Source organism: Acanthopagrus latus, chromosome 12 (assembly GCF_904848185.1).
Source record: "Acanthopagrus latus isolate v.2019 chromosome 12, fAcaLat1.1, whole genome shotgun sequence".
Classification (NCBI taxonomy): Eukaryota; Metazoa; Chordata; class Actinopteri; order Spariformes; family Sparidae; genus Acanthopagrus; species Acanthopagrus latus.
The window spans coordinates 19429540-19453906 of record NC_051050.1 but is presented as its reverse complement, the minus strand read 5'-3'; the positions used below and the strand labels follow the sequence as shown (position 1 = coordinate 19453906).

The window sequence follows — 24367 nt, the reverse complement described above, 5'->3', positions numbered from 1 at the left end:
ATAAGCAGTACATGTTCCAGCAACAAAACTGGAATAAAAAACCAAAACACGGTTAAACCATTTGCCTCTTGCGCCACATGGACAAAACTTGTGTTGACACTGCTAAGCCATGTTCACCAACTTTTACTTTGAGCAGCATCCAATGTTTTAATGAAATGGCTGGCAAACTGTTGTGGAGTACACTGTAGAAGAGCAGCCAGTTCCTGTACACCGCTTTCCAATTATGTGCTTCTTTCACAGTCCTGAGAACCCCTGGAACATCAGAAGGGGTTTTTCTGGATCGAAAAACCTCTGGTTAACCGTGTGCCTGTATACCAAGGACTGCTGACGCGCTTACAGGAATAATATTGCCAGCCCCAACAAAACAATGCAGGTTATCAACAGGAAAACTCTACTCTAAAAAGCCTAGTGGAGGTGTTCAAGTTAACAAGTGGTGGTCATGCCCACCCTCAATAACCCTCTCAGGACCTTAAACAACACTGTCATACATCCTTATCTCTGCTTCCTTTTTTGGATAGACCCTTCTGAACCCCTTTTTCCCTTTGCAACATTTTTTCTCCCTCATTCAGGCATTTGCGACAGCCATATGCACCATTGAACAACGACATTAGAAAACCCTCTCTGAGTTTGTTTTTGGGTCCGTCCATTTTGCCCCATGTGTGTTGATTCGTTAAATGGCATCAACAAACTGCTGGAGGTACATAGACATTTTGGGTTTTGTCTTTTTTCCAAACCAAACACCTGTGATTGCAGATATACAGAAACAGGACCAAAATGCAGACAGGGAAGCAGGCAGATTCATCACACCTCTTAAAACTTATACTTGATGGCAGTTCATTGCTCACACACCTGACTGGCCACAGAGCATATGATGAGGAGTTAACACTTTAAGTCCAGTGTTAAATCCTTGTTTTTTAAGAGGGAGCATTTCAGAAATTTCTTCTCTGCATTAATCCTTCAATCTGTCCTTATTTTTTGGGAGTATTTTCTTTGTAAAACGTCTTCAATCTGGTCTGCCAAAGAAAAGCTACCATCAAATTGTCATTTTCATCACATGCTACACAACACTCAGTACACTGTGCTTCCTTCTGGAGGACATGAATCAGACGGAGCTTTGAAAATCTTCCTGAAGGTGAAGGTGAAGACTGTGGAAAAGGTTGCCTAGGTGTCAAGAGGTACATGCAGTCACGTTGTGCCTTAATAAGAATAAGACAGCATATGCACCACACACACACACACACACACACACACACACACACACACACACACACACACACACACACACACACACACACACACTAGGAAAAAAGTGGTGCCCCAATTTGTAAAAATCTGTAAAGCCAGGATAGGCTTGATCAGGATCCTTGTCATGGTCAGCGATGACTTCACATGACTTCACTGTCCTTGAAAATAAGTGGGTAACAGCAGATGTGTAGACAGTTGATGCAACTATCGTGTATTTTACTCATAAACAAAACTGCAGTTGGGTGGATTGCGAGTGTTCAACACCCACAAGTGAAACCAAATTCAACTACGTTTCCCAGAAATCTTGAGACTGTCGCGCTAACGTCACCAGGAAGCAGCTCAAATGCAGCGTTCGCTTGTATCACTAACCCGCACACACCAAAACCCGCTCGGCTAGGCGGAGTTAGCGCTCGATATCAAAAGAGGGTGCGCCGTGGTGTCGGCCCGTTCACTTACTCAACTTGAAACAGTTCGTCAACAAAATCACATTGGAATTGAACAAGTGGAGGGTTTAGTGGGGGGTATACGAGTATGTTTCGTGGTGAAGCTGTTGTTATTAACTCAAATAAGGGGGCTGTTCTTGTCAAACAGCAACAGTAACATCCCAAAGCTGCTCGGTTATTGTTACATACATCATATTTGATTCACTTGCGTATAAAATTAATGATTTTTTTACGTGGTTTTGGTTGTGTAGCATGTGAGCATCAGTTCCGCTCTACGCCTGCACACAGATCGAGCGGCCCCGGTGTGTGAACGACTGAACAGCGATACAAGACTTGAGCAGAGTCCTGCTGTCCTCGTCTCTGAAACAGAGGTAACGTCAGGCCAAACTGTGCTTAAACATACTTTCAGACATACTCTTGTGTGCTGCTGTAGCCTAATAAACTCTGCAGCTATTTTCAGAGGTGTTGTTTGGACGTCCACTGCAGTAACGATACTTTATAGTTGAGCTAACTAGCTTGTTTGTTGTCAAGCTGTCAGTTATTCGCGTCGTTGTTGTTAATGACAGAGAATGTGACGGTTGGAAAGAACTCGTTGGTACAGATGTTTTAGTCTTTGCAAGCCGTCTTAACCGGCAAGAGAAGTTTTGCGGCTTGGTGTAACGTTATGTGGCACTTTGGACTTCGAACCTGGGCGAAAGTTCAAGTTACAAAGTACAAGCAAATGTAACTAAGCACATTTACTCCTAATCACAATTTCGATACACTAAATTGAAGTATTTCCATGTTCTGCTCGTTTGTACTTTCATTCCACTGCATTTTTGTATTTTTTTTTTTTTGTATTTTTAAAAAAAATTTTTTTAGAGGCAATCATTGTACTTTATTACATGTATTTGATAAATTTAGTCCAATATACTGGCACATCACATGCTGCATCAGAGCCAGAGTAACGCCATAGTACATTTATTGAATTACTCAGCAGTCTGTCTACATAAGTGTAAATACAATTACATCACATTAGTCCATTAACACACACTTAAAAATGTCCTTATAGCTGCACACAACTACATTACGGTGAAAGGTTGTCACAATACATAATTTAAAACTTGAGTACCTCTTTTGATACCACAAAAGCAAAATAGAAAAACGACGTGTACTCAGTGCACGTACACAGTAGGTATTGAAAACAACAGCAAACACATTTTCATAATATTGATATCTGAGCATCATTGTGTTGAAAATCAGAGACAAAGTGCTTAACGTCACTGTTTCCAGCTTCTGAAATGTGAACATTTGCTATTCTTTAGTCCGCTTCAATAGTAAACTGAATGCCTTTCAAAGTTTAGACTGGTGATGGCAAAGAAAGACATTTTTTTTCCACCCCCAAATGACTGATGAATGTTCAGATCTAACTGCCAGTTTTTTGGCTGGTGAGTGAAATAAATCTACCACCCATTTCTATAATTTACCAGCAGCTTGTGGCTGGTACTGATTTCGTGCCCTGCTTGGACGGACAAATCATGATGATTTAAAGATGTAATCTCTGTCTCTTTCTGACATTTTATAGACCTTACGGGTAATCCAGAAAAAAAACCTTCAAATTGATCAGTAATGAAAGTGATTTCAGAGAGCTGTTTCAATGTTTCTACCCTTTCAGTTCTTTCATCATGGCACTGGCTGGAGTGAGAGTCATCGAGCTGGCGGGCCTGGCTCCGGCACCGTTCTGTGGCATGATCTTGGCAGACTTCGGAGCCAAGGTGATCCGTGTGGACCGGACCAAGGTGGCCATGTCCTTAGACACACAAGCTCGCGGGAAAAAATCTGTGGCCATCAACCTGAAGACGTCAGAGGGTGTAGCCCTGCTCAGGAAGCTCTGTGTGCAGTCTGATGTGGTCCTTGAGCCCTACCGTAAAGGTCAGACCACCAGATACAGAGCAGCTGAAAATCAATGGCGGAAAAAGTGTTTAGATCCTTTACTTAAAATGTTGATGTCCATGAGCCCTCTGAGATATAAACAACCAAAAACTATCCAATAAGACACGGATAAAGAATCATGATCAGTGTTTTTTATGATTATAGATTGTGTTATATAGATTGACTTTCTTCTGACCACCCAGGTGTGATGGAGAAGCTGGGCCTCGGCCCACAGGAGCTGTTAAAGGAAAATCCTCGTCTGATCTATGCTCGCTTGACTGGGTACGGACAGAGTGGATCTTACGCCAGCGCAGCCGGGCACGACATCAACTACCTCGCCATGTCAGGTAATAACACGCACGTCTGCCACTGCTTTTGGATTAAATATTTCTACATCTTTCTCTGTAGCCTGATGAAATGCCAGCGTCAAGTGCTCATAAAGAGGATGGAGGAGGGCCATTCAACAGTCATTGTGTTTGTTTTTCTTTGTGTTCTGATATCTGTGTGTTTTTTTTTTGAGACCTTAGAGACGTGAAAGGACTTTCAGAATATAATAACTGACAGTGTGAAATCGAAGTTTTTTTTTTTTCTCATCTTTGTCGACCGGGGACAGTGTCTAAGAACTCATATATGACCTTGGTAACTTGCAGGGTGTGATCTTTACCGGTTCATCAGCTCGATTCGAATCCGATAGTTGGATGCCTTCGTGATTGAACAAATAAAAAAGGAGGCACTGTTCTCAGTCTCCTGCTCCAGAGGACATTGTGATAAACCATTCATCCTGAATCCACTGACGCACATTATGAAACACAACTGGAAATTGAGATAAATAATCTGCAGCCTATTCATTATAAGAATGCATTAATTAATGAATTGATGATTTGATGGCATCTGTTTGTCATACCTGTATGTAAATTAACAAATTAAGGGTGTGTGCTCTGGTTGTTATACTGTTACTAAGCTGCATTGTGTGTTCGTCATATGTTAAAGCTGATCGATGCTCTGCTTACATGATTCTCTGGGTGACGAGCGTTGAAGGTGTTTACAATAAACGCAGACTTTGTGTTTGTCATCGATTGGATTGTCAGAGTGCTGCCCTGCCCTCCCAGTTGAGTACTGCCTTTTCTATTCGACATGTGAATCGATTGATTTACCCACCTCCACTTCCAACCTTGACCACAGTAGAGTATTCCAATTTGGTGAAAGGTCTGCAGCAAGAAATCAGATACAGCAAATCAATATCAACCTTGGATGAACAGTGAAATATTCAGACATAACTGCTAACCCCCCCTAAAACACAAGGTCTCATTTATATATGTATATTCTATAGATATCACTGCTGGGTAATACAGGTATCTCAGCCACATCATGATTAAGTACATGAGGTAGGCGCACTTTCAAAACTGTTCCAACTGGTTTTGCTGCTTAATAATAGAAGCTTTTTAAATAGCTAAAGAAGATTGGAGTTGAAGAATTTATACCAAATAAAATGTACAAGCGGAGCATTGTTAGCAGCTATTATTCGATTCCCATTACTCTCACAGCACTTATAACACAACATAACAGTTTGTTCAGCGTTTCCATTTGCTTTTTTCCCTCCAGCTAATTTAACTTGGCAATTTCATGAGTTGCAAGGTCATTTCATGGAATAGTCTGCAGAATTTTAACCTTCATGGCCTTAAAAGCACATCTTTTTTACATGCTTGATGGCCACATGCGCTGCTCGTTATTCTGCATAATTTGTGATAAAACACACATTAATGAGGCTATTGATTGAAGAAATGCCGCATGTTGGGCAGGGATTCAACCTTGATGTAAAACCTCATTATATAAATACTGAAAGACCTGTCCATGATGAGATACGAAGCTCGACTTTGACTTTGGGCATCTTAAAACACCTCCAGAAAGGCTGGATGACAAAACAGGAGGAATCCCATATGGATATGTACGCACCTATAGAAACCACTAGGGGGCGACACAGCTTACCGTACCATAAGGTAATTAGGCACTTGAGGTAGGTCGGCTGTTTCACCCCAAAAGCTTTTACAATCCCAACTCTCACTTTGTATTCAGCAGGTCTGGAGCTCCTCTTATTGTCATGCAGCCCTCACAGGCACAAGCCTCACTTTTTCCAGACCTCCATGAAGCTTTGTTGCAAGCTTTATGTATTTGTGAGTCGTGATTTTACAGTAATATCACTGATGTGTTTCTACAGTGACGTGGATTTGGAATTTGTTTAGGTGCTTGTTAATTAGCCTGTGTTCTTCACAGAGAATGTAGGAACGGGAGACGGACTTCGGTGCAAATGATTTTAGTCTATTTTTAAGACATCATTGCTATCTCCAGTCTGTCTGATGTCTGATATCTGAAGTTTGGCTGAGAAATGGCTATTGTCGATGAGGCCAAACACAGCAGGAGCTCACACAGACGGATGTATAAAAGCCAGGAGGACTTTAGTGGAGGAACCTGGCACGGCTCCTTTTTAGTTGGCACCCTTATGAGGTAAAGGAAATGGAAAAAGTGTAAATGTAATTTTTTAGAAAGTTGCAGAGACTTTTCTTTTTTGGCCTGTTGTTGCTTTAACAGAGTGAACAGTCATTTTGTCAGGCATGTCACAAGGATTTGAGTGACGTCTGCTGGATCGACGTAAATATGTTTGGGGGAATATGATGTAGTTGCTGTATGGTTACTCATTAGCACGCCGCTGTTTCAGACTCTTGCTGTCACACAGCAGAGAAAAATGTCACTGGTAAAGGGAGGCGGATCAACTGTCAAATCCTTTGCTTGCTAGTGTCTGATAACATCCCTGCGGTGGATATAAAAGCATTTTTGTGACTGTCTTCCTCCCAGCCATATCTATGAATGTAGACACGGGTGTGATACAGTACACATGTTCCTTTCCTGGCCCCTGAACTCATATCTTCAGTCTGGAAATTCTGAAGTGCTGCAAATCGTGATGCCTGTGTAAAAATTAATGAATAAGGAAAGTAACAGCAGTGACAGTACAGAGAATCAAACCATGTGTTGTCGATAAATCATGTAATGCAATCCATTTGTATGACATATTTTTTTACAATTCCCTTTTACTGAAGTCGGTCACACCATTGACGTCCACTTAAAAGCTTTAAAAGAAGTCTGGAGATAATGTGAAAATGTCTTATATCTGCGAAGAAACAGAGGACTTAATCATGTCATTTCTTCATAGATCTTAAGGAGGACAATGATTTATTTCTTATACTATTCATATATTCAAAAATGTTTATTTGGAAAACATTTTTAATGTAATTTATTTGATAGTTATGTATACTTTTTTGCCTTTTTAAATGGTAGAAAAACATGGCTTTGAACTCAAAGTGCAGCACTTTTCTTCTATGCATGACTGTGGGGACAACCTGTTCCGTGGTGCCCAACTGATTAAAAAACCCAATATTGCCAAATTGATGGCCCATGAGGCACTAATTGTTCAAATGACGCATTGTTTTTATTATAAAATATAGAAGTGTTTTTCTGTTTAGGGACAGAAAAATGTAAGATTCGATAGAATGTCTCTTAAATGGAGGTTGATGTTGAGCCATCCCAGAAGAGACATCCTGATCCCTGTTCACCGCTTGACCATTACACGCAGCGCCATCTCTCAACCTGTGGGAAACGCTGCATTTGATTACCATAATTAATGTACTTTGAGGGCTGGAGACTTGCGTTACCTTTTGTTCTCCGCAATTAAAGCTGTCATTTCATTTTGTGCCACAGGCCTTCTATCCCGGCTGGGTCGCAGTGGGGAGAAGCCCTACGCTCCACTGAACCTGTTGGCAGACTTTGCAGGCGGCGGTCTCACCTGTGCTATGGGGATAGTCCTGGCGCTGCTGGAGAGGACAAAGTCAGGGAAAGGACAGATCATTGATGCTAGCATGGTAAGCATTTTGTAAGACCACCCGCTGCGCAGAGCGTGCTGCTTTGAGACATTAATGCATTTCATAAATATGCATAAATACAGTGGTTTATTTGAACCAATGTCAACATGAACTGAGCTAAAGAAAATGATAATGGAGAGGCACAAACTGCAGGCACGGTCAGGGTCAGGGCAAAATCAGACTTACAACAGCCCTCCATAAAATATATGCAAATATCATGCAAATTTAATAAGAAATTAAAGCTGCGAGCAGCGTTGGTCGGGCCCTCGCAGTCCGCGCACCTCGGGGCATGCTGCCGTCAGGGCTTCCGCACGCAACGCCTCGAAGGAGCTGTTTCTTTATAATTTGGCGACCTGCATTAAGTAATGCACGCTGAAGACAGACAAAAGAGCGTGTAGTGCTGCACGATTCCCCAGACATAGACTGAGATGACGGTCCGCTTCTGGAGCTGGCTGACGAAAATGTCCACATGTGGCATAATGCAACGAAATAGTTTCAGGAAGAAGCTGGAAGTATCATCGTCCAGTAGCTGAAGAGAATTTTTTCTCCAGTTCTTCCAGCTGCTCTACACTCTGGCGATGATGTCACGCCCTCTAGCTCACGCAATACACATCCATTACAAAATCAGAAGAAGGCCTAAAAATCCTTAAAACTAAAACTGTGATGATTTGGAAACTGTAAAAGATTTTTAGAAACTGAATACATGCCCAACAGTTCAAGGTCTTCTGAGTCTTTAAAAGGTGGAGTGGTATCTGTAGCTCAAAGCATGCAGCACAACAAGACGTTGAAAGGCGATGGGTTTTGAAGAGGATTTTAAGATTTTCCCATTTACTTTCCATTCAAACCAATTAGACTGCAACCACATCGCCACCTATTGGCTGATTTGCACCAAATTTTACACAAAGCCTCATCAGTCCATGGAACACAATTATGAACATTTACGTGATAATCAGACAGTATTTTGTCAAGATGTACACGATTGTCTGCGTTCAACACAATATGCAGGAATTTGTTGTTTTATAGTTCGGCAATTTTATGTACTATCAAAATTCTTTTAATAACTTTTTGTCAGGAGGGTCCACAGATGCTGTGTGCCAAGTTTCGTGCAAATCACTGAAATCACCTGGGACAAGTTCGAAAAAATTAGTTTTGCATTTGTCCCGATTTTTGCGAACTGAAAGTTAGCTTGAAAGTGGGCGTGGCCTACACCAAATAATTCAGCTGGATGCAGGGAACATGGAGATATAAGGTTTATCAATGTGTGACACATTATGTGTGAGTTATGGGTTAAAAACTCTTCAAGTGGAAAATAGCGCCACCTGATGGTCATTTTTGGTGTGTAAGTTGCAGGGGCTAGTCTATACCAAGCCTATGAATTTCATTTCAATAAGTGTTATGAGGTGGGCACAGGGCCAAATATAAAATTAAACTGGCACCAGAGTGCCACCTAGTGGCCGATTGATAAGCATTTTGGGATCTATGCTCAAGAGGCCAGTGGCAATAAGTATACCAAGTTTGGTGTCAATCCGCCCAACCGATGTGGAGATATAAACTATTTGAATTTAAAGAGCGCCACCTTGTGGTCATCGCCTACACTTTTGCAAACATCCTCAGGAACTCATGTCAAAGTATTATCTTCGGTCTCATGTCATTTGGACACACCATTGTGGAGATATCCAACACTTCCTGCTTGGGAGGAAATCTGCAAGAAGTTGTTATTTAATATCTTGAGTATTGTTATTCTTTTAATAACTTTTTGTCAGGAGGCTCCACAGATGCTGTATGCCAAGTTTCGTGCAAATCGGTTACATTGCCTGGGACGAGTTCGAAAAAGTAGGTTTTGCATTTGTCGCAATTTTGCGAACTGAAAATTAGCTCGAAAGTGGGCGTGGCCTACACCAAATAATTCAGCTGGATGCAGGGAACATGGAGATATAAGGTTTATCAACGTGTGACACATTATGTGTGAGTTATGAGCCAAAAACTCTTCAAGTGGAAAATAGCGCCACCTGCTGGTCATTTTTGGTGTGTAAGTTGCAGGGGTCAGTCTATACCACCTCTATGAATTTCATTCCCATAAGTGTTATGGTGTGGTCACAAGGCCAAAAATAAAATTAAACTGGCACCAGAGCGCCACCTAGTGGCCGATTGATAAGTCCTTTCTCAGATATACTCAAGAGGGCAGTGGCAATGACTATACCAAGTTTGGTGTCAATCCGCCCAACCGATGTGGAGATATAAACTATTAGAATTTAAAGAGCGCCACCTTGTGGTCATCGCCTAAACTTTTGGACACATCCTCAGGGACTCGTGTCAAAGTACTATCTCAAGTTTCATGTCATTTGGACACACCATTGTGGAGATATCCAACAATTCCTGTTTGGCAGGAAATCCGCAGGAAGTTGTTATTTAATAACTTGAGTATTATTTGGCCCATCAAAATTCTTTTAATAACTTTTTGTCAGAAGGGTCCACAGATGCTGTGTGCCAAGTTTCGTGCAAATTGGTGAAATCGCCTGGGACGAGTTCGAAAAAGTAGGTTTTCGACATTGTGCGACGTAGCGGAAAAAAACGGTAGGCGGAAATGGGCGTGGCCTATTCCACGAGACTCGGCCCAATTCACTGAACGCGTGGATATAAGGTTTTTGAATGTGCGACAAAGTATATGGGAGTTATTAGCCAAAACGCGCTGTGCTTAATAACAGCGCCACCTAGCGGTGGAAATTCAGGACGACAATAGAATATAAAATTTTTCGCCAGGTGTGACTTATATTCCAAGTTTGGTGAGTTTTGGGGTATGTTCAGGCAGTGAAAAATGCGATCATTTCGTCCAAAGAAAAAAAAAATAAAAAAAATAAAGAATCGCTTCAAAAACAATAGGGTCCTCGCAGGTTCCCTGCTCGGGCCCTAATAATAATAAAGGGGCAGATTTTCTCCTCTGCCTCAGTGTTTGTGTTTGAACAGCTGAATTGGAGAAATGCTACAAACTAAACACTGCAAGGTCATCCTTATTACAGATTGCAGTACGTTTCCAAATGACGGTGCTCTGAACTATGGCCAACTTTGAGTCAGGATGAATTCTCTGTATGGATAATTGATCAGTCGGACAGCCTTAAGCAAAATTATTTGAAAAGAACATCAAAGTGTCTAAATCCTGCTGTGCCTGACACCCACTGCTGCAGAACTGCTCCGATGAGCTCCTGAAGGAGGTGAGGTCTGGTAAACTTTTTGTGTACAGCAGCTCCATGAATCTCAAGTATGAACTTAAAGCAACACCACGATTACAGCACAGTGAAATCTGTTATACTGTGAATCCAACTTTTATCCAAACATTTCTTAGGGCTGCAAATAACAATTATTTATATTATCAATTACAAAGATGATGTTTCCAAATGTCTTGTTTTGTCTACAACTGAAATAGATACAGGCAACTGTCATAAAAGGGGTAAAGAAACCAGTAAATAGTCACATTTGAGAAGCTGAAATCGTCAACTTCAGGCATTTAAATACTGCATAAAAAGATAATGTATAGAAGTAGTTGGCTATTAATTATTGAGGTGTTTTACTCGTCACCCTGCAGTGCAGGACTGAGAGATACTTCTGCAGTGTGTGATTTGAATTTCAGGCAGTGAGGATCAGGGTCTTTGTCTTCATCTCCTAAAGGTATCACACTTTTTCAGTGAAGCAATCAATCAACCTTTATTTATCCTCTAGAGGTCATCGAGGGCTGACACTCATTTATAACAACAGTAACAAGGAAAGGTACGCACAAAGAAAATCCCACAATCAGGAGAATAAAAATCCATTAAAGTCAGATAATTTGAGCCGTAAGAATGTGCAGACTTTTTAATTGTTCTTTGAATCCAAATGTTTTAATCAGGTTTCAAACAACTCATTGTAATACACTCGATACCTTGCGGCCCCTAGCAGGATTGCTAACAAGGAGATTTTAACTCTTCTCCCGAAGCCTTAAGGAATTACACGAAGGAGGATGACCTTTGGATCTTTGGGAATACTATGAGGTGCAAGAGATTGTTTTTAATTAGAACAGAGGCAAACTGGAAGCAATGGGAGACCAAAATGCCCTGACCTTTAGTCTGCTTATAAAACTTAAAACCACCACGATGCAACTTGTGCCTGACAATATCCTCAACCTGTAGATTATAAAGCATTGTTTTTTTTCTTTGCTGTGGCCATTATTTGTTCATGTAAATACTCTTGAAATGTTATTCACTTCTTCTCCAAGTTACAGTATAGCCCAGTTTACTTGCAGAAAAGCCGTCTTCCACACTAAACTGATTTAACAGACTGTAATTATCTGAAAATAGATGATTCCGCAACTCAGGGAAACTCATTAAAAGTGTGCACCCTGGTCATAGATAAGTGATAAAATCTTGGTGCACCCTGAAGCGTGTGTGGCTGTACGGCAGTAGAGGAGATGTTTCAAACGTAGTTCGGCTGACTTTTCTGACATTCAGTGTCGCAGCAAACAGAAATGAGTCGCGCTGACCGGCCTCATGCCGCCCTCCGTTTCTGTCCCAGTTTGTAAAAGTTTAAATCCGGTCGTGCTGTTTTCGGCGTCGCTCTGTGTGCATCGAGGCAACTCAAAAAAAAAAAACAAGCACAGACTCAACTGACTTCTGGACTAATGATTTTAAACTTTGACGTGCAGACCTCCGACCTACCGTGGATATTTTCTGACATTTAAGATATTTAAAACAGTGCTTTCAGCCTCAGAAGACATTACACGGTTGTTTTTTGACAGTATGAATGGCACTGACCTTTATATTTATACAAGTGGAGTTGGCCTCTGATGTGAGTGTAGGGAGAACGCGCTGTCCCTGCTGCCTCTTTTCTTTTTTAGTTCTTGATTTTGTCAAGCTGTCTATATCCACAGTTCAGTTTGCTCGGGCTTTATTACTTAATTCAATTAAATGTTTATTAGTAATTGAATGTACAGTGTTGGTGCTGTTTGCTCTGGTTTAGTCAGAGAAATGCTAAATTGCCTGTTAATTATTTCTGTAGACTTGAATGTAGTCTGTTGGCTCTTAAACAAACTCCCACGTACTGTATCCATCTAACTTTTTAAAATTAATTGGACTCAAAGCAACTTTTCGTCTATAGGCTGGTATTCTTTTCAGCTTTGTCCCGGGTGTACATCATTACATAGCATGTAACCCCTTGGAGAAAAGCTCAGGAGAAGCTCACAATGTATTTTGCCGCAGGTTTCATTTTTATTTCTGTTTACTGTCTCCCCAGCTAATCCTCGGCGGCCTCAGTTCTTGACTCCGTTCAGCCGAGTTTTAATACTTTCCAGCTCATAGTTGTCAACTGTACTGTTTTTGCCTCATTTATTTTTTCATTTGTTTTGTTTAATCCGTAATCCGGTGTTCACTACAGTGTAGAGATGGGCCTCAGCTTGGTGACGAAAAAAGAAATCAGTAAAGCACACACCAGTGAGTTATTATTATGCCAGAATAATGCACTGCATACCACATTAAATGCGACATATTGTTCTAGGACTGCAACTATAATTATTTTAACTGTTGATTAACATGCAGATTATTTTCTTGATTGCTTTAATTGTTTTTTGGTCTGTAAGCCATCAGAAATTTATACGAAATCAACTTTCTCTGAGCCTAAGTTGATTTCCCAAACAGCGTTTTTTCCTTTTTTTCACCAGCAGTACAAAGATAATCAGTTAAACAAAAGGACAAAAATACGTCCCCCTTGTTAACCTATCTTCCAGGCGTAGACGTCAACCTCGATCTAGGGGTTAGGGTTAGGGTCGATAACTGACACGTTTTTAAGAATGATTAGCCTTTATGGCACTAATTCACAGGCCAGTTTCATGCATTGTTAATCAAGATTAGACTTTAAATCAGCATGAAAGCATATTTGGAGGAAACACACTCGCTCAAATTGGAACTGAGAGCACAAAAAAGAGCACTGAATCAAAACGCGAGATCTCTCTGAATAGATTGTTTTGTGTTTAATTTTTTTTTCTGTTAATTCTGACTTTTGTCAGTTTCGTCTTGGATCCATAATGTTCTCTGCCCGGATGAGTGGGACAAACTGATATTTTCGTTCTGTGAAAATGTCCTTGCAGCCCTTTTTACCAGTAATAAACATTTATTTCTGATGTGATACATAAAAGTGGAACGCATTTAATTGGGCATTGGTTCGACTAGTTCATGCGATTTTGCTTACATTTGCTGTAATGCGATTCGTACTTTTATTTATTGGATAATAACTCATATCACATTAATTTCAGACATCCCACCCCCCTATAAAGAGGCAGAAGACCGAGATCGAAAAAAGAAACTCAAAAAAACAAAAAAAAATGACCAAAGAGCCTTCAACACTCAAGCTGTAATTACTTCCAGTAGATGGTCAGTTTAACATTATATCTGCATTTAAGTGAATGCAAAGCCGGAGAAACATCTGGCGGGGCAAATGCTGTCTATCATTGTGACATGTGTAATAATTGTAATGGAGTGCCAACACAGACACCAGATGCACTCAGTATCACCACCCCATCTGCCTAAAGACCATCAGCAGCGGTGAGTCAGAGCTGAACGAATGTTTCAGACGTGACATCTAATTTTCCCTCGACAGTCCCTGAAAGATTGTACTGCAGCAGCTGAGTCCATTCAGGCAGGATCATGTCATCAGTCACATTATTTAGGATCTTTTCATCCATTCGTTTTCAGTAACTGCATGTCCTTTTGACGCATTGTGTAGGCAGGAGTGAAATCCCAGCATGCACTGCTTTGGGTGGTGCATAGGGCACAGAACACACAAATCACATCTGTGGGTAATCAAAGGTGGCTTAGAATGATTATAATCAGTAGTTTTATAATAGTAGCAATAGTAATAATACAAATTTGAAAGAGGGTCGCTTGTTGTTTGAAACTACAGAGAATTATCACTCAAATCTGAAGCCCCCAGATTCAGCAAAGCATTTTTTTTTTTTTGCAATTTTCCCACCTCGTTTCACTCTCCCTGCTCTTTTGCTGTCATTTATGGTCACGGCAGGCGACTGTTTCCAAAGAAAAACATCTTAAAAGCCCACAACACAGTTGCCAATTAGCTGGTGACAGTGGAGCATTTAGCAGCTGACATTTTCCTCTGCAGATGGTGAAGACCAAAGGTAGAGCTCAAAGAGAGTGAATATTGGACTTGGCCACAACTACTACTGCAAATGAGTGTTTCTCAGTAACTACTGGTTATAAATGAGCAACGGTTTGCTTAGTAGTTTGCCAAATCAGCTTGAAAGATGATGATATCTTCATGATGCACTGAACATAATGAAGTTGTTTTCACCGCCCCTGCACTGAATCAGTGCCGGTCTGAGCCCTACACCCTTCCACTCCACAACAAGTGCAGTCTCCCGTGGAGTCGCACTCTGTGGAAGGTTTCTAAATTAAGGGGGAAGAATGTATACATAGACTGGCGAGATTTAGGCTGAATTCACACATGATCTGGTGTTTCGGCAAAAAATGCAAGTTGCCCCATTCAATAGTCAGTAGCAGGGCTTGTTCTTTAGCATGGATGAAAACTACAGAGGGAACACAACAGACATTTCTCTGTGTAGCGTTAAGTCTCACTTTCACTTCAGTTCGGGCCTGGGCCCCATTTTAAAACACACAGAAACGATCTGCATTATCCTGGTTGTCATTTTTAATCAGTTGATGAGGACAAAAGATCACTAGTAGGACCAGCATGCTTGTAGCATAGCAACATAACAGCTCCGTCTTTCCACTAACTGATCATGGAGTGACACTCCTGCTCTGCCACAATGCAAGACTTGGTGTAAATGCAGCATTAGGATGTCCTCACCTACTCTGAAACACATGGAGAGGAGTTGGCAGGCTTATTAACGATGTGTGGGAGTGACCTTACAGAGTATTTAAGGACACATATGAGCTCTTTCAGAGTCGTTAGGGCCACTAGTGGGTCGCTGGTCCGACTGGCCTTCATGTGGGTTGCTAAGGCTAGGTGAGCCCAGGTGTGAATGGTTGTTAAGCTGTCAGGGGAGAGAACTCGGAGCTCACACATGTCACACAGAGTTTAAAAGCCTGCCAGCTCCCCTCCGGTTAGTTAGAACTGAAGAAGCCTCTTGGATGAGAGGTGAAACAGCTTTAAGAAACCGAAAACAAGTCAAGTTGCCCATGATACATCACCTAGATATGTTGTAAACATTAAAATTCTGAGTTTGAATTTCTTCTCCAAGACTGCGTCATGGCCCTTGAAGGCAAACTGTTCTGGAATGACACTCTCACTGTGGCACATCCTCCACACTAGTGCTCAAAAATAACATTAAATTGGATTTGATTGGAATTGTGCCACTGATGCGGGGCGTCCATGTGCATTTGTGTTGGCTGTAGCTCACAGAGATTTCAGATCAGAGACAGTGAATTGCAGGTACATGCCCAAAGCTCCAACACAGAGACAGCAAGAGCGCAATGAGACCATATTCCAATGGTGTCACACCTGCTGTTTATTGACCACATTATCTTTTGAGTCCCACTCTGTTTTTGTTGTGTGAAAAAGGACCTCTGCTTTTTAATTGGTGGTTAACTACTTTAACACTTTATTGTTTAAATCGAAGTATGAATATGATGCCTGCAAGTGAGCAAAGAAAATAAAGCTGTAAAGTAGTCATTCATTCAGGGAATCAGACTTTCTGTCTCTCAAATACACAAGTCTTGTTTATCTTCTGGCACAGAATAACTATGACAGCAGTGAAGCCCTGACTAGTGACAGACTCTCTTCTCCACTGTGATTTGTCTCCGATGACTCAGAGAGCAGCAGTTTGGCAGAGAATAGTTGAGACATTTTATGCGTTCACACAAAACATTGTGTTACTTCAAATGTTTACACATGTTATCCTTCATTTTCCTGAGACAGTTTGTGGCCCGGGGGCAGACAAAATTGCAAAGTTGTAGTGAAGTTTGTAGGGGATGTGAATGTAAACATCATTGTTTTAGAACAACACTTGAAGGATAAGTTCTACCAAAAATGAAAATTCAGTCTACTCAGTGAGCAGAAAGTCAGTTTTTTTTCTTGAGCCTCACAGAAAATGAATGAAGGAAATCATCTACATCAGCTGTTTTGGAGAAGCTGTTTTGCTGGGAGGCTCCAAAAATGTATTGTGACACTTAACATCAACATAAGAGTGAATAGATAATGACTGAAATCATTATGGCTCCGCAGCGATGATGGCTGTTTTCAGTTGGGGTTGACCGATATGACTTTTCATGTCTGATACAGATTATTCAAAATCAGTCAGACTGAAAACCGATATTTGGGGCGGATATTCATTGGCAGTCAAAATAAAACTATAGTGTCACAACCAGTGATGTTACAATTTACTGAAGTACTGTCCTTAAATACAGTTTTGAAGAACTTTACTCGAGTATTTCCTTTTTTTCTGCCACTTTGTACTTTCTCTCCACTACATTCATTTGATACGTTTTGCTACTAGTTACTTTGCAGATTCAGATTGCTCTGTATTTATAGGCTAGTAATTGTGACGTGTAACCAGTCTGCGATGTTGTGAGCTGGGCATTGAGTGAGCAGATGCTGCATCAGAGTACCGAAGTATCACCTTTCCCTTTTTTTTTCTTGTTTTACTCACTTGTTATTGGCCACCTGATACACACCAAGGGCCGATAATTGGTCAACCCCTCGTTTTCAGGTTGTCCGTTCGTCCGTCTCATTCTTGTGAACACCGTAACTCAGGAATCCCCTTGAGGGAATTTCTTAAAAATGTGGCACAAAATTACGATTCTTATGCTGATTAAGAGTTTACACAAACGTCTAATAGGAGAAAGGACATTTAAAGCTGAAATATAATAATGCAATAATAGTTTGGTAATACTCTTTTTATTGGTTTTTCATTTTTATAAGCACAAACATTAGAAAAATTACAAAACATCCATCCATCTTCTTCCGCTTTATCCGGTACCGGGTCGCGGGGGCAGCTGTCTGAGAAGGGACACCCAGACTTCCCTCACCCCGGACACTTCCTCCAGCTCTTCTGGGAGGATCCCAAGGCGTTCCCAGGCCAGCTGGGCGACATAGTCGCTCCAGCGTGTCCTGGGTCTTCCCTGGGGTCTCCTCCCAGCGGGACATGCCAGGAACACCTCCCGAGGAAGGCGTCCCAGGGGCATCCGAAACAGATGCCCGAGCCACCTCAACTGGCTCCTCTCGATGTGGAGGAGCAACGGCTCTACTCCGAGCTCCTCCCGGGTGACAGAGCTCCTCACCCTATCTCTAAGGGAGCGCCCTGCCACCCTGCGGAGGAAACTCATTTCAGCCGCTTGTATCCGGGATCTTATTCTTGCGGTCATGACAAATTACAAAACAAAACAAAAAAAAAAGTCCCACCGACAGACTAACAGTGAGCGATGCGCTGTATATTTCTACATATACATAAAATGAATAAGTAAATAAAAAGACAACAAGAGACAGGTAAATAAAGAGCACATATGTGAAATAAATGAAAGGGCAGACAGTCCTCATCTTCCAGGAGCAGATGGTAAGTTATAGCTCCTGTAAAAAGGAATGCAGTGGTTCCTAGATCCTCCAAAACTTGTCCGATTTGTAATTAAGGTCATGAGTCAGCTTCTCAAGAGGAATAAGAGCAGAAATCTGTGATATCCACATGTCGACTGTAGGGATCTGAGGAGTTGACCACCGCAGCAAGATACATTTTTTATCCAGGAAAAAAAGAATTATCAACAGAGATTTGGTGTCCGAGTCAGAGAAACTGTCTGGAGCATGTTTAAGTAGACAGAAAGAGGGAGTAAACAAAAACTGTTTACCAGTGACCTCCTGAATTACAGAGTGAACCCCCTCCAGAAAGTTGGGAAGGCAGCTTTAATCAGAAGAGAATGAGCTACACAAACTAAATAAACAAACTATCTTCCTATTCATGACTGAATGAACAGAATAGACAAACTGAACTTAAAGGGCAACACAGTTTCATATTGTTTTACTTTGTTTATATGTGGCGTACCCTGCCACCCTTCTATCTTCAGACAGTGTTCTGAACCCTTCCTTCAAGTAGTAGCACGTGTGTTGGCGTTCTATCAAATGAATGTCAGTTCATGTTTGATCAAGGTTTTTAATATTTATTCAGCTGCAGCAGCGCCAATGGCTTGTGCACATATGTAGACGTGTGCACGCTGGGATTGGTTTTAACAGTAAATGTCAACAAATAACCTTTGTGCAGTTTCTTGAGCTCTGCTGGAAAGCTTCATATTCAACAAGTAACTGTCACATTTAAATGTTATTGCAGTCTCATTCGACCTGTGTATTTTCTTACTGGGAAGCTGGTGTTCAATTTGATTGATGTTTAGATACACTCTGTGGGTGTCAACTCATTTCAGCCATAGCATAAAACTGCTATGAAACACTCTATCGTTGGATTAGCATATATGTGAGTGCACACGGGAGGTAGTTTGCAATTTTAGTGAGTTCGGTCTGAAAATAAAAGAATGAATAAATGAATAACCCGAAGAACAGAAAGTAGGTATGATCTGATTCTAAGCAAACACATCATGCTTTATATTAATTTATCTGCCTTTTGTCGTTTACTGAATAAATGTTCTCATTTTCTTTCCCCTCTCTCACCCGTCCTCAGGTAGAAGGAGCAGCGTATGTCGGTTCATTTGTATGGAAATCTCGCAAGATTGGCATGTGGGACAATTCAAGAGGACAGAACATGTTGGACAGCGGAGCGCCCTTCTATGACACCTACGAGACCTCGGATGGAAAGTACATGGCTGTGGGTGCCATCGAACCGCAGTTCTACAGAGAGCTAATTAAAGGTTTGTGGTGCGCAAATACAGATCGGAGGATTGATGAAACTCTGAGGCAGAGGTCACTTTTGTCACACATACTGGTTATCTGTGCAAAGTAGAGGGGTGGGGGGGGACTAAGACACTGTTCAGATCCGGTATTAACGTGCATCCTGAGTGATCTGATGACAGTTGGACAGCTCTAAGTGCAGGTGTGAAAAATTAAAACACAAGTCTTAAAAAGAAGCTAAAAACGAACCTCTTGCTTTTCGCAGTATATTACAGAATGATGCCTTCTGCATCAGCACATAAAGCTTTAATTTCTTACATGCAAAACAAGTGTCTGTATATTTACTGGAAGGTTTAGGAATAAAGATGTACAGTAGCACCAGTCAATCGTGTTATTCTATTTTAGTCCATAGTCCATAAGTCCATAAGGTTAGGGCCACTTACGCCTGTAGTTCTATTGATTATTTAGTGAATAATTTTGTCTATTAAATTAGACAAAAATAGTGAAAAATGTAGGATAGGAGGTCCTTGTAAGGAGTGCTGGTAAGAAGTGTTAGAAAGTACTCAAAAGTCTCACGGTTTGGGTTAGTCACTTTTAAATTGTAGGTTTTGTTCTCATGTCATTTTCTGTCACACACGTCTTTCCTTGTGTGTTTCTCGTCTTTTCATTGCCTTTTTGTTTCACCTGACCTTCATTTGTCTTCCCCCCCGGTATGTTTAAGCCTGTTTTCTCCTCACTCTTCGTCAGTCAGTGTTCTTTGTCCTCTTGTCACTTCTGTGCTTTCACGCCTGTTCTTCAGTCCTGCTTCGCTCTTCCTGTCCTCCTGCGTTGGCTCAGCTTGTGTCTTCAGTGTTCCTGGCTGTGTTCCCTGTGCCTTTAATGTTTGCTTTGGTTTTTACAGTCCAATTAGACTTTAATTCACTGTTGTATTGATTTTTTATGTAGAGTTTCCATAATGTAGTAAATTGACTTCCTGTGAGTCTGTCATTTTTTTCTTTGTTCTTTGGTTTTTAAGTGGTGGTTGAGTTATAGTGAAAAAGCACTTTATGAATTTGTTTTCATGTCAGAACAATTACAAGTTATTTACAGTTGAATTAACATCGGCCTTGTGCTGACTGAAGACTTTGGACAAAGTGAACTCATTATGAAGAAATGCATGTTACCAGTTGTTTAAAAGATGTCGAGTGAAACCAGCGAAGCTTTGTTCAGTTAGCGATGACGTCCGCAGGAGAACTGTGACAGTGAAAATGAAGAAATCACACAAAAGGAACTCAAACTGCGGATGAACTGATTTATTGTCTGAACGTTGTTATCAGCTGATATTCACCCTGTTGACAGTTTTTCGCCCTATCTTTGAAATAGATGACATTCACAGTTGGGAAGGGCCAATGTTTATCTGTTGTGTCTCATGAATTATGTGCTTGGTTCACTCGCTGTCCAACACTGTCCACTTTCTCTACCACTGTGGGTTGTTTTCGACCGTGGGGGAAACTGCTGCTCTGTCTTGCATTTTGCAAGATTTTCCAGTGACATGATCCCCTCGTTGAGAGCCATTAGGAGTCTTTTAAGTGGAGGCTGACACAGTTGACATGGTGTTTAAACAGACCGTATTATTAGAGGTTGTAAACAAATGCTACGCTCTAATGGAGTTTCCATCCAATATTCTGAATTGCCACCTCACTGGACCCAGATAAATGTTATTTGATGTGGATGTTATTAGTATTATGTATTGTTGTGTTAAACACCAGTATAAGTTCCAAATCAGTGCATACCTAAAGCGGTTGGCATGATTGTTATGTTTCTTTGATTACTCAAGTCTCCTCCCCCCCCCAGGTCTGGAGTTAGAAGCCGGAGATTTGCCTCCTCAGATGAGCTTGAATGATTGGCCAGAGCTGAGACGGATCTTCACGGAGCGTTTTGCATCAAAAACCCAGGCAGACTGGTCTGAGATTTTTGACGGGACTGATGCCTGTGTTACACCTGTGTTGTCCTTTGACCAGGTGAGCTCACACCCGCATAACAAGGAAAGGGCCTCTTTCGTCACGGACTCCAGCGGGGATGAAAGCCCCCGACCGGCCCCGGTTCTTTCTGTTACTCCTGCAGAGCCCTGCCTGTCCCCGGATCCCGCTATTGGAGAACACACTGCCGAGGTCCTGGAGGATTACGGGTTCACTTCAGCAGAGATAGACCAGATGCGAGCAGCAGGGGTTGTCGAGTGTAATACTGTCAAGGCAAAGTTGTAGAGACCACAAGTCAAAAGCTTGTTTGAAAATGGAAACCTTTAATGCAACAAGTGTTAAAACTTTGGGAAAACCATGTGGAAAGTGCGGCGGACTGTAATGTGACCAATAATGAGATGTGCTGTGGGTATAACTTATATTTGTGTTTAATTTGGACAAAAACAAAATAACATACACAGATATTTGAGTGATTCAAATCAAAGGAAATTAGGGAGAGGGAAAAAAAATATTTTAACGAAACTGGGATGTATTTCTATTCATTCTGTCAGGCCTGAGGAACTTTGATCAATGCATGTTTTCACTGAAAGCAACGAGTCAACATGTCCTGCATATGGACCTCTAGTGTAGGCGAGTCTCCCTTGGACAAGATGAAAAACGTGGGTGGGTCTGTCAGTTGGTTCTAGTTGTTTTTTAAGAAAAAGCCCTGTGGTTCGACTTCGATTCAGTGTGCCACAAGAAGGTTGTGTGCAATGAGTGATGAGTCTGCAGCACCAAAGATAAAAGTAACTACAGCGGTAATTGTTTTGCTCTCCAACCGGGGCTTCTTAGTTCGACCTGTTAGAGCTCGCTGGATGTAGCTGTGTTGTGTCTCACTAACTGTGGTGACATGGACAAAAATCTTCAAACTGATCATTTGGATTTAATATTCCCAATTTAATTATTTACATGGACACTAAATGTAGTGATTATAGCCAGATTGATCTTATGGGCCAATATTGATTTAGGCAGTAAGTTAGTTTTGCAGTAATCTTTCAAATGTGGTAATCAAACACTTGAGAAGAAGGTATGTAAAAAAAAGATTTTCATACTTGGTCATACAGATGTATTAGTTATGGGCCATTATCAGATTCCGACTTTGTTTATCAAGCGCTCGTTTTTAAAAGCTGCGTCACCCACAGACCAGCTGTGGCCATGTTTCTGTCCCTCTGGATGTAACCAGTCGGTCTCTCTTACCAGTCTCATTAGATTGAGGTGTTCCCATGAGGCATTTTTATTCTGATTGTTACATCTTGCCTAACAACAGAAACATGAAGTTATGTAACAGAACAGGTGAACACAGACAGCAGGAAAACAACAGATGCATCTTTTTTCTTCTTCCTCAGTTATTGTGAGCTGCTTTCTATCTCTCAAGAAAAAGACAAGTGAAAAACAACATTTAATATTCATTTATCAGTTGTCAGTAAAAACGGGCGTTTGTATGCTTCCACATGTAATTTTGATTTTGAGACTTGAGCTGCTTCGGCAAAAAGCAGACCCGACGTGGAGAGATATCGGAGGCCAGACGTCTCAAAGGCAACGGACAATAACACACTGAAGGACAGTGAATCATCTCCAGCAGCCAAACATGCTGTCACCAGCTGTAACCTCTGTTTTGTGGGACATATTGAACATACAAAAGCTGCGTACTGAAAGTGTACACACAAATCACAAGGTTGCAGTAATTCATCCAAGAAACCTGAAACTAATATGTGATTGTATTTAATGAATATCACAGCCATACTGGTGATTATGTAAAGAGAAGATGTAAAAGAATCTTTGGATTACTAAAAAGAAGAAAACTTGTTGGTTGGGGATTTCTTAATTGGTTTACTCATCTGAAAAATCTTTCACATTGTGATTTATTCAGTCGGTGTCACCTTTGCAGAGGGTTTTTCCGTCGCCTCACTGCAGCTCGGTGGTGCTGCAGAAGGTTTGAATAATTCATAGCTGAGGCTCTCTCTAGCAAGATGATTGACTGTAATTAATTAACTTAATGTACAAGTGAAAGTTTTTCTCCTGTTTGCAACACCTCCAGAACACCTTTGCTGGAGTTCCAGGGCAGCGATGTGATTAATGAAGGTCTGTTAATACCGGATTATCCATCGCTGCCGGAGATGAATGTAAATTTAAACCCGAGCTGTATAAGTTGACTGAAACAGTCCCTGTGCATGATATGTTAGATTGACAATGTCTCTTATCCAGCTATGAACACGGGAAGGAGTCAAGTCAGCGTTATGCAACAAAAGTAACAGTTAAAATTACTTTGAACTGACTTTGTAGCTGAACAATAAACCTTTGGATTTTAGGTAACAGGATACAGTTCAGATTATCGGTTTAGTTCATTATGCCTGTTGTCATGAGACAATTCTTTTTGTGCTGTCTAAAGTCAGCATCAAGAATTTTAATCAAAGGGATTTTTTTGGCATAGTAAATGTTAAACCGAGATGAATACAGAGTGCAAATGTTGCTCAGATTTCAATGTTGAAGCAGCAGAGAGGTGAAAATGTCAGGTTATTCAAAAAAATCACACATCAAAAGGAGACTTCTCCCACTCCCTCCCGCTGGCGTCGAACTTTGCAGGTAGTTTTGGTCTCAACATTGCAAAGGTTTTAGAGATCTCTCTCCCTGAAATGATGAAAAAAGGTATCTGAAAAAGCCCCAACATGCCTTTTCAAAGGGTAAGTCATTTCCTTTTGGATGAAACACTGAATTCGCCGGGATTCACACAACAGCTTTCTCTCATGCGGTCATTGTTTGTAATGGGTTAATTAACAGGAATGAATACACGTCGGTATAAAGACAGATTCTCATCAAAAGCAGAGTGTCTCCTTGAGGCCTAATGGACCTGTTGAACGCGTGTCCTCCCACAGCAACCTTTGTGTTACATTTTTAGCCCTTGAATTAAAGAATGTGACTGAAAAAAATGACTTGGCAACTATTTTGATTAATGGCAGTAAGACAAATATTTGCTCTTTCCAGCTTCTCCAATGTTTTGTTGTGGTCGGACACAAAAACGTTTTAGAATGTTAGTTTGCGC

General features: G+C 41.1%; 1 protein-coding gene across 1 annotated transcript; it reads left to right on the top strand.

Moving 5' to 3' along the window:
* Positions 1-1870: 1870 nt before the first annotated feature.
* On the top strand, positions 1871-23134 carry amacr (alpha-methylacyl-CoA racemase). Its single transcript, XM_037117274.1, has 6 exons — positions 1871-2059; positions 3343-3599; positions 3803-3946; positions 7350-7510; positions 19164-19350; positions 21164-23134. Exons 2-6 carry the CDS (start codon positions 3353-3355, stop codon positions 21571-21573), a joined length of 1149 nt encoding a protein of 382 aa, XP_036973169.1. The 5' UTR covers positions 1871-2059; positions 3343-3352; the 3' UTR covers positions 21574-23134.
* Positions 23135-24367: the final 1233 nt, after the last annotated feature.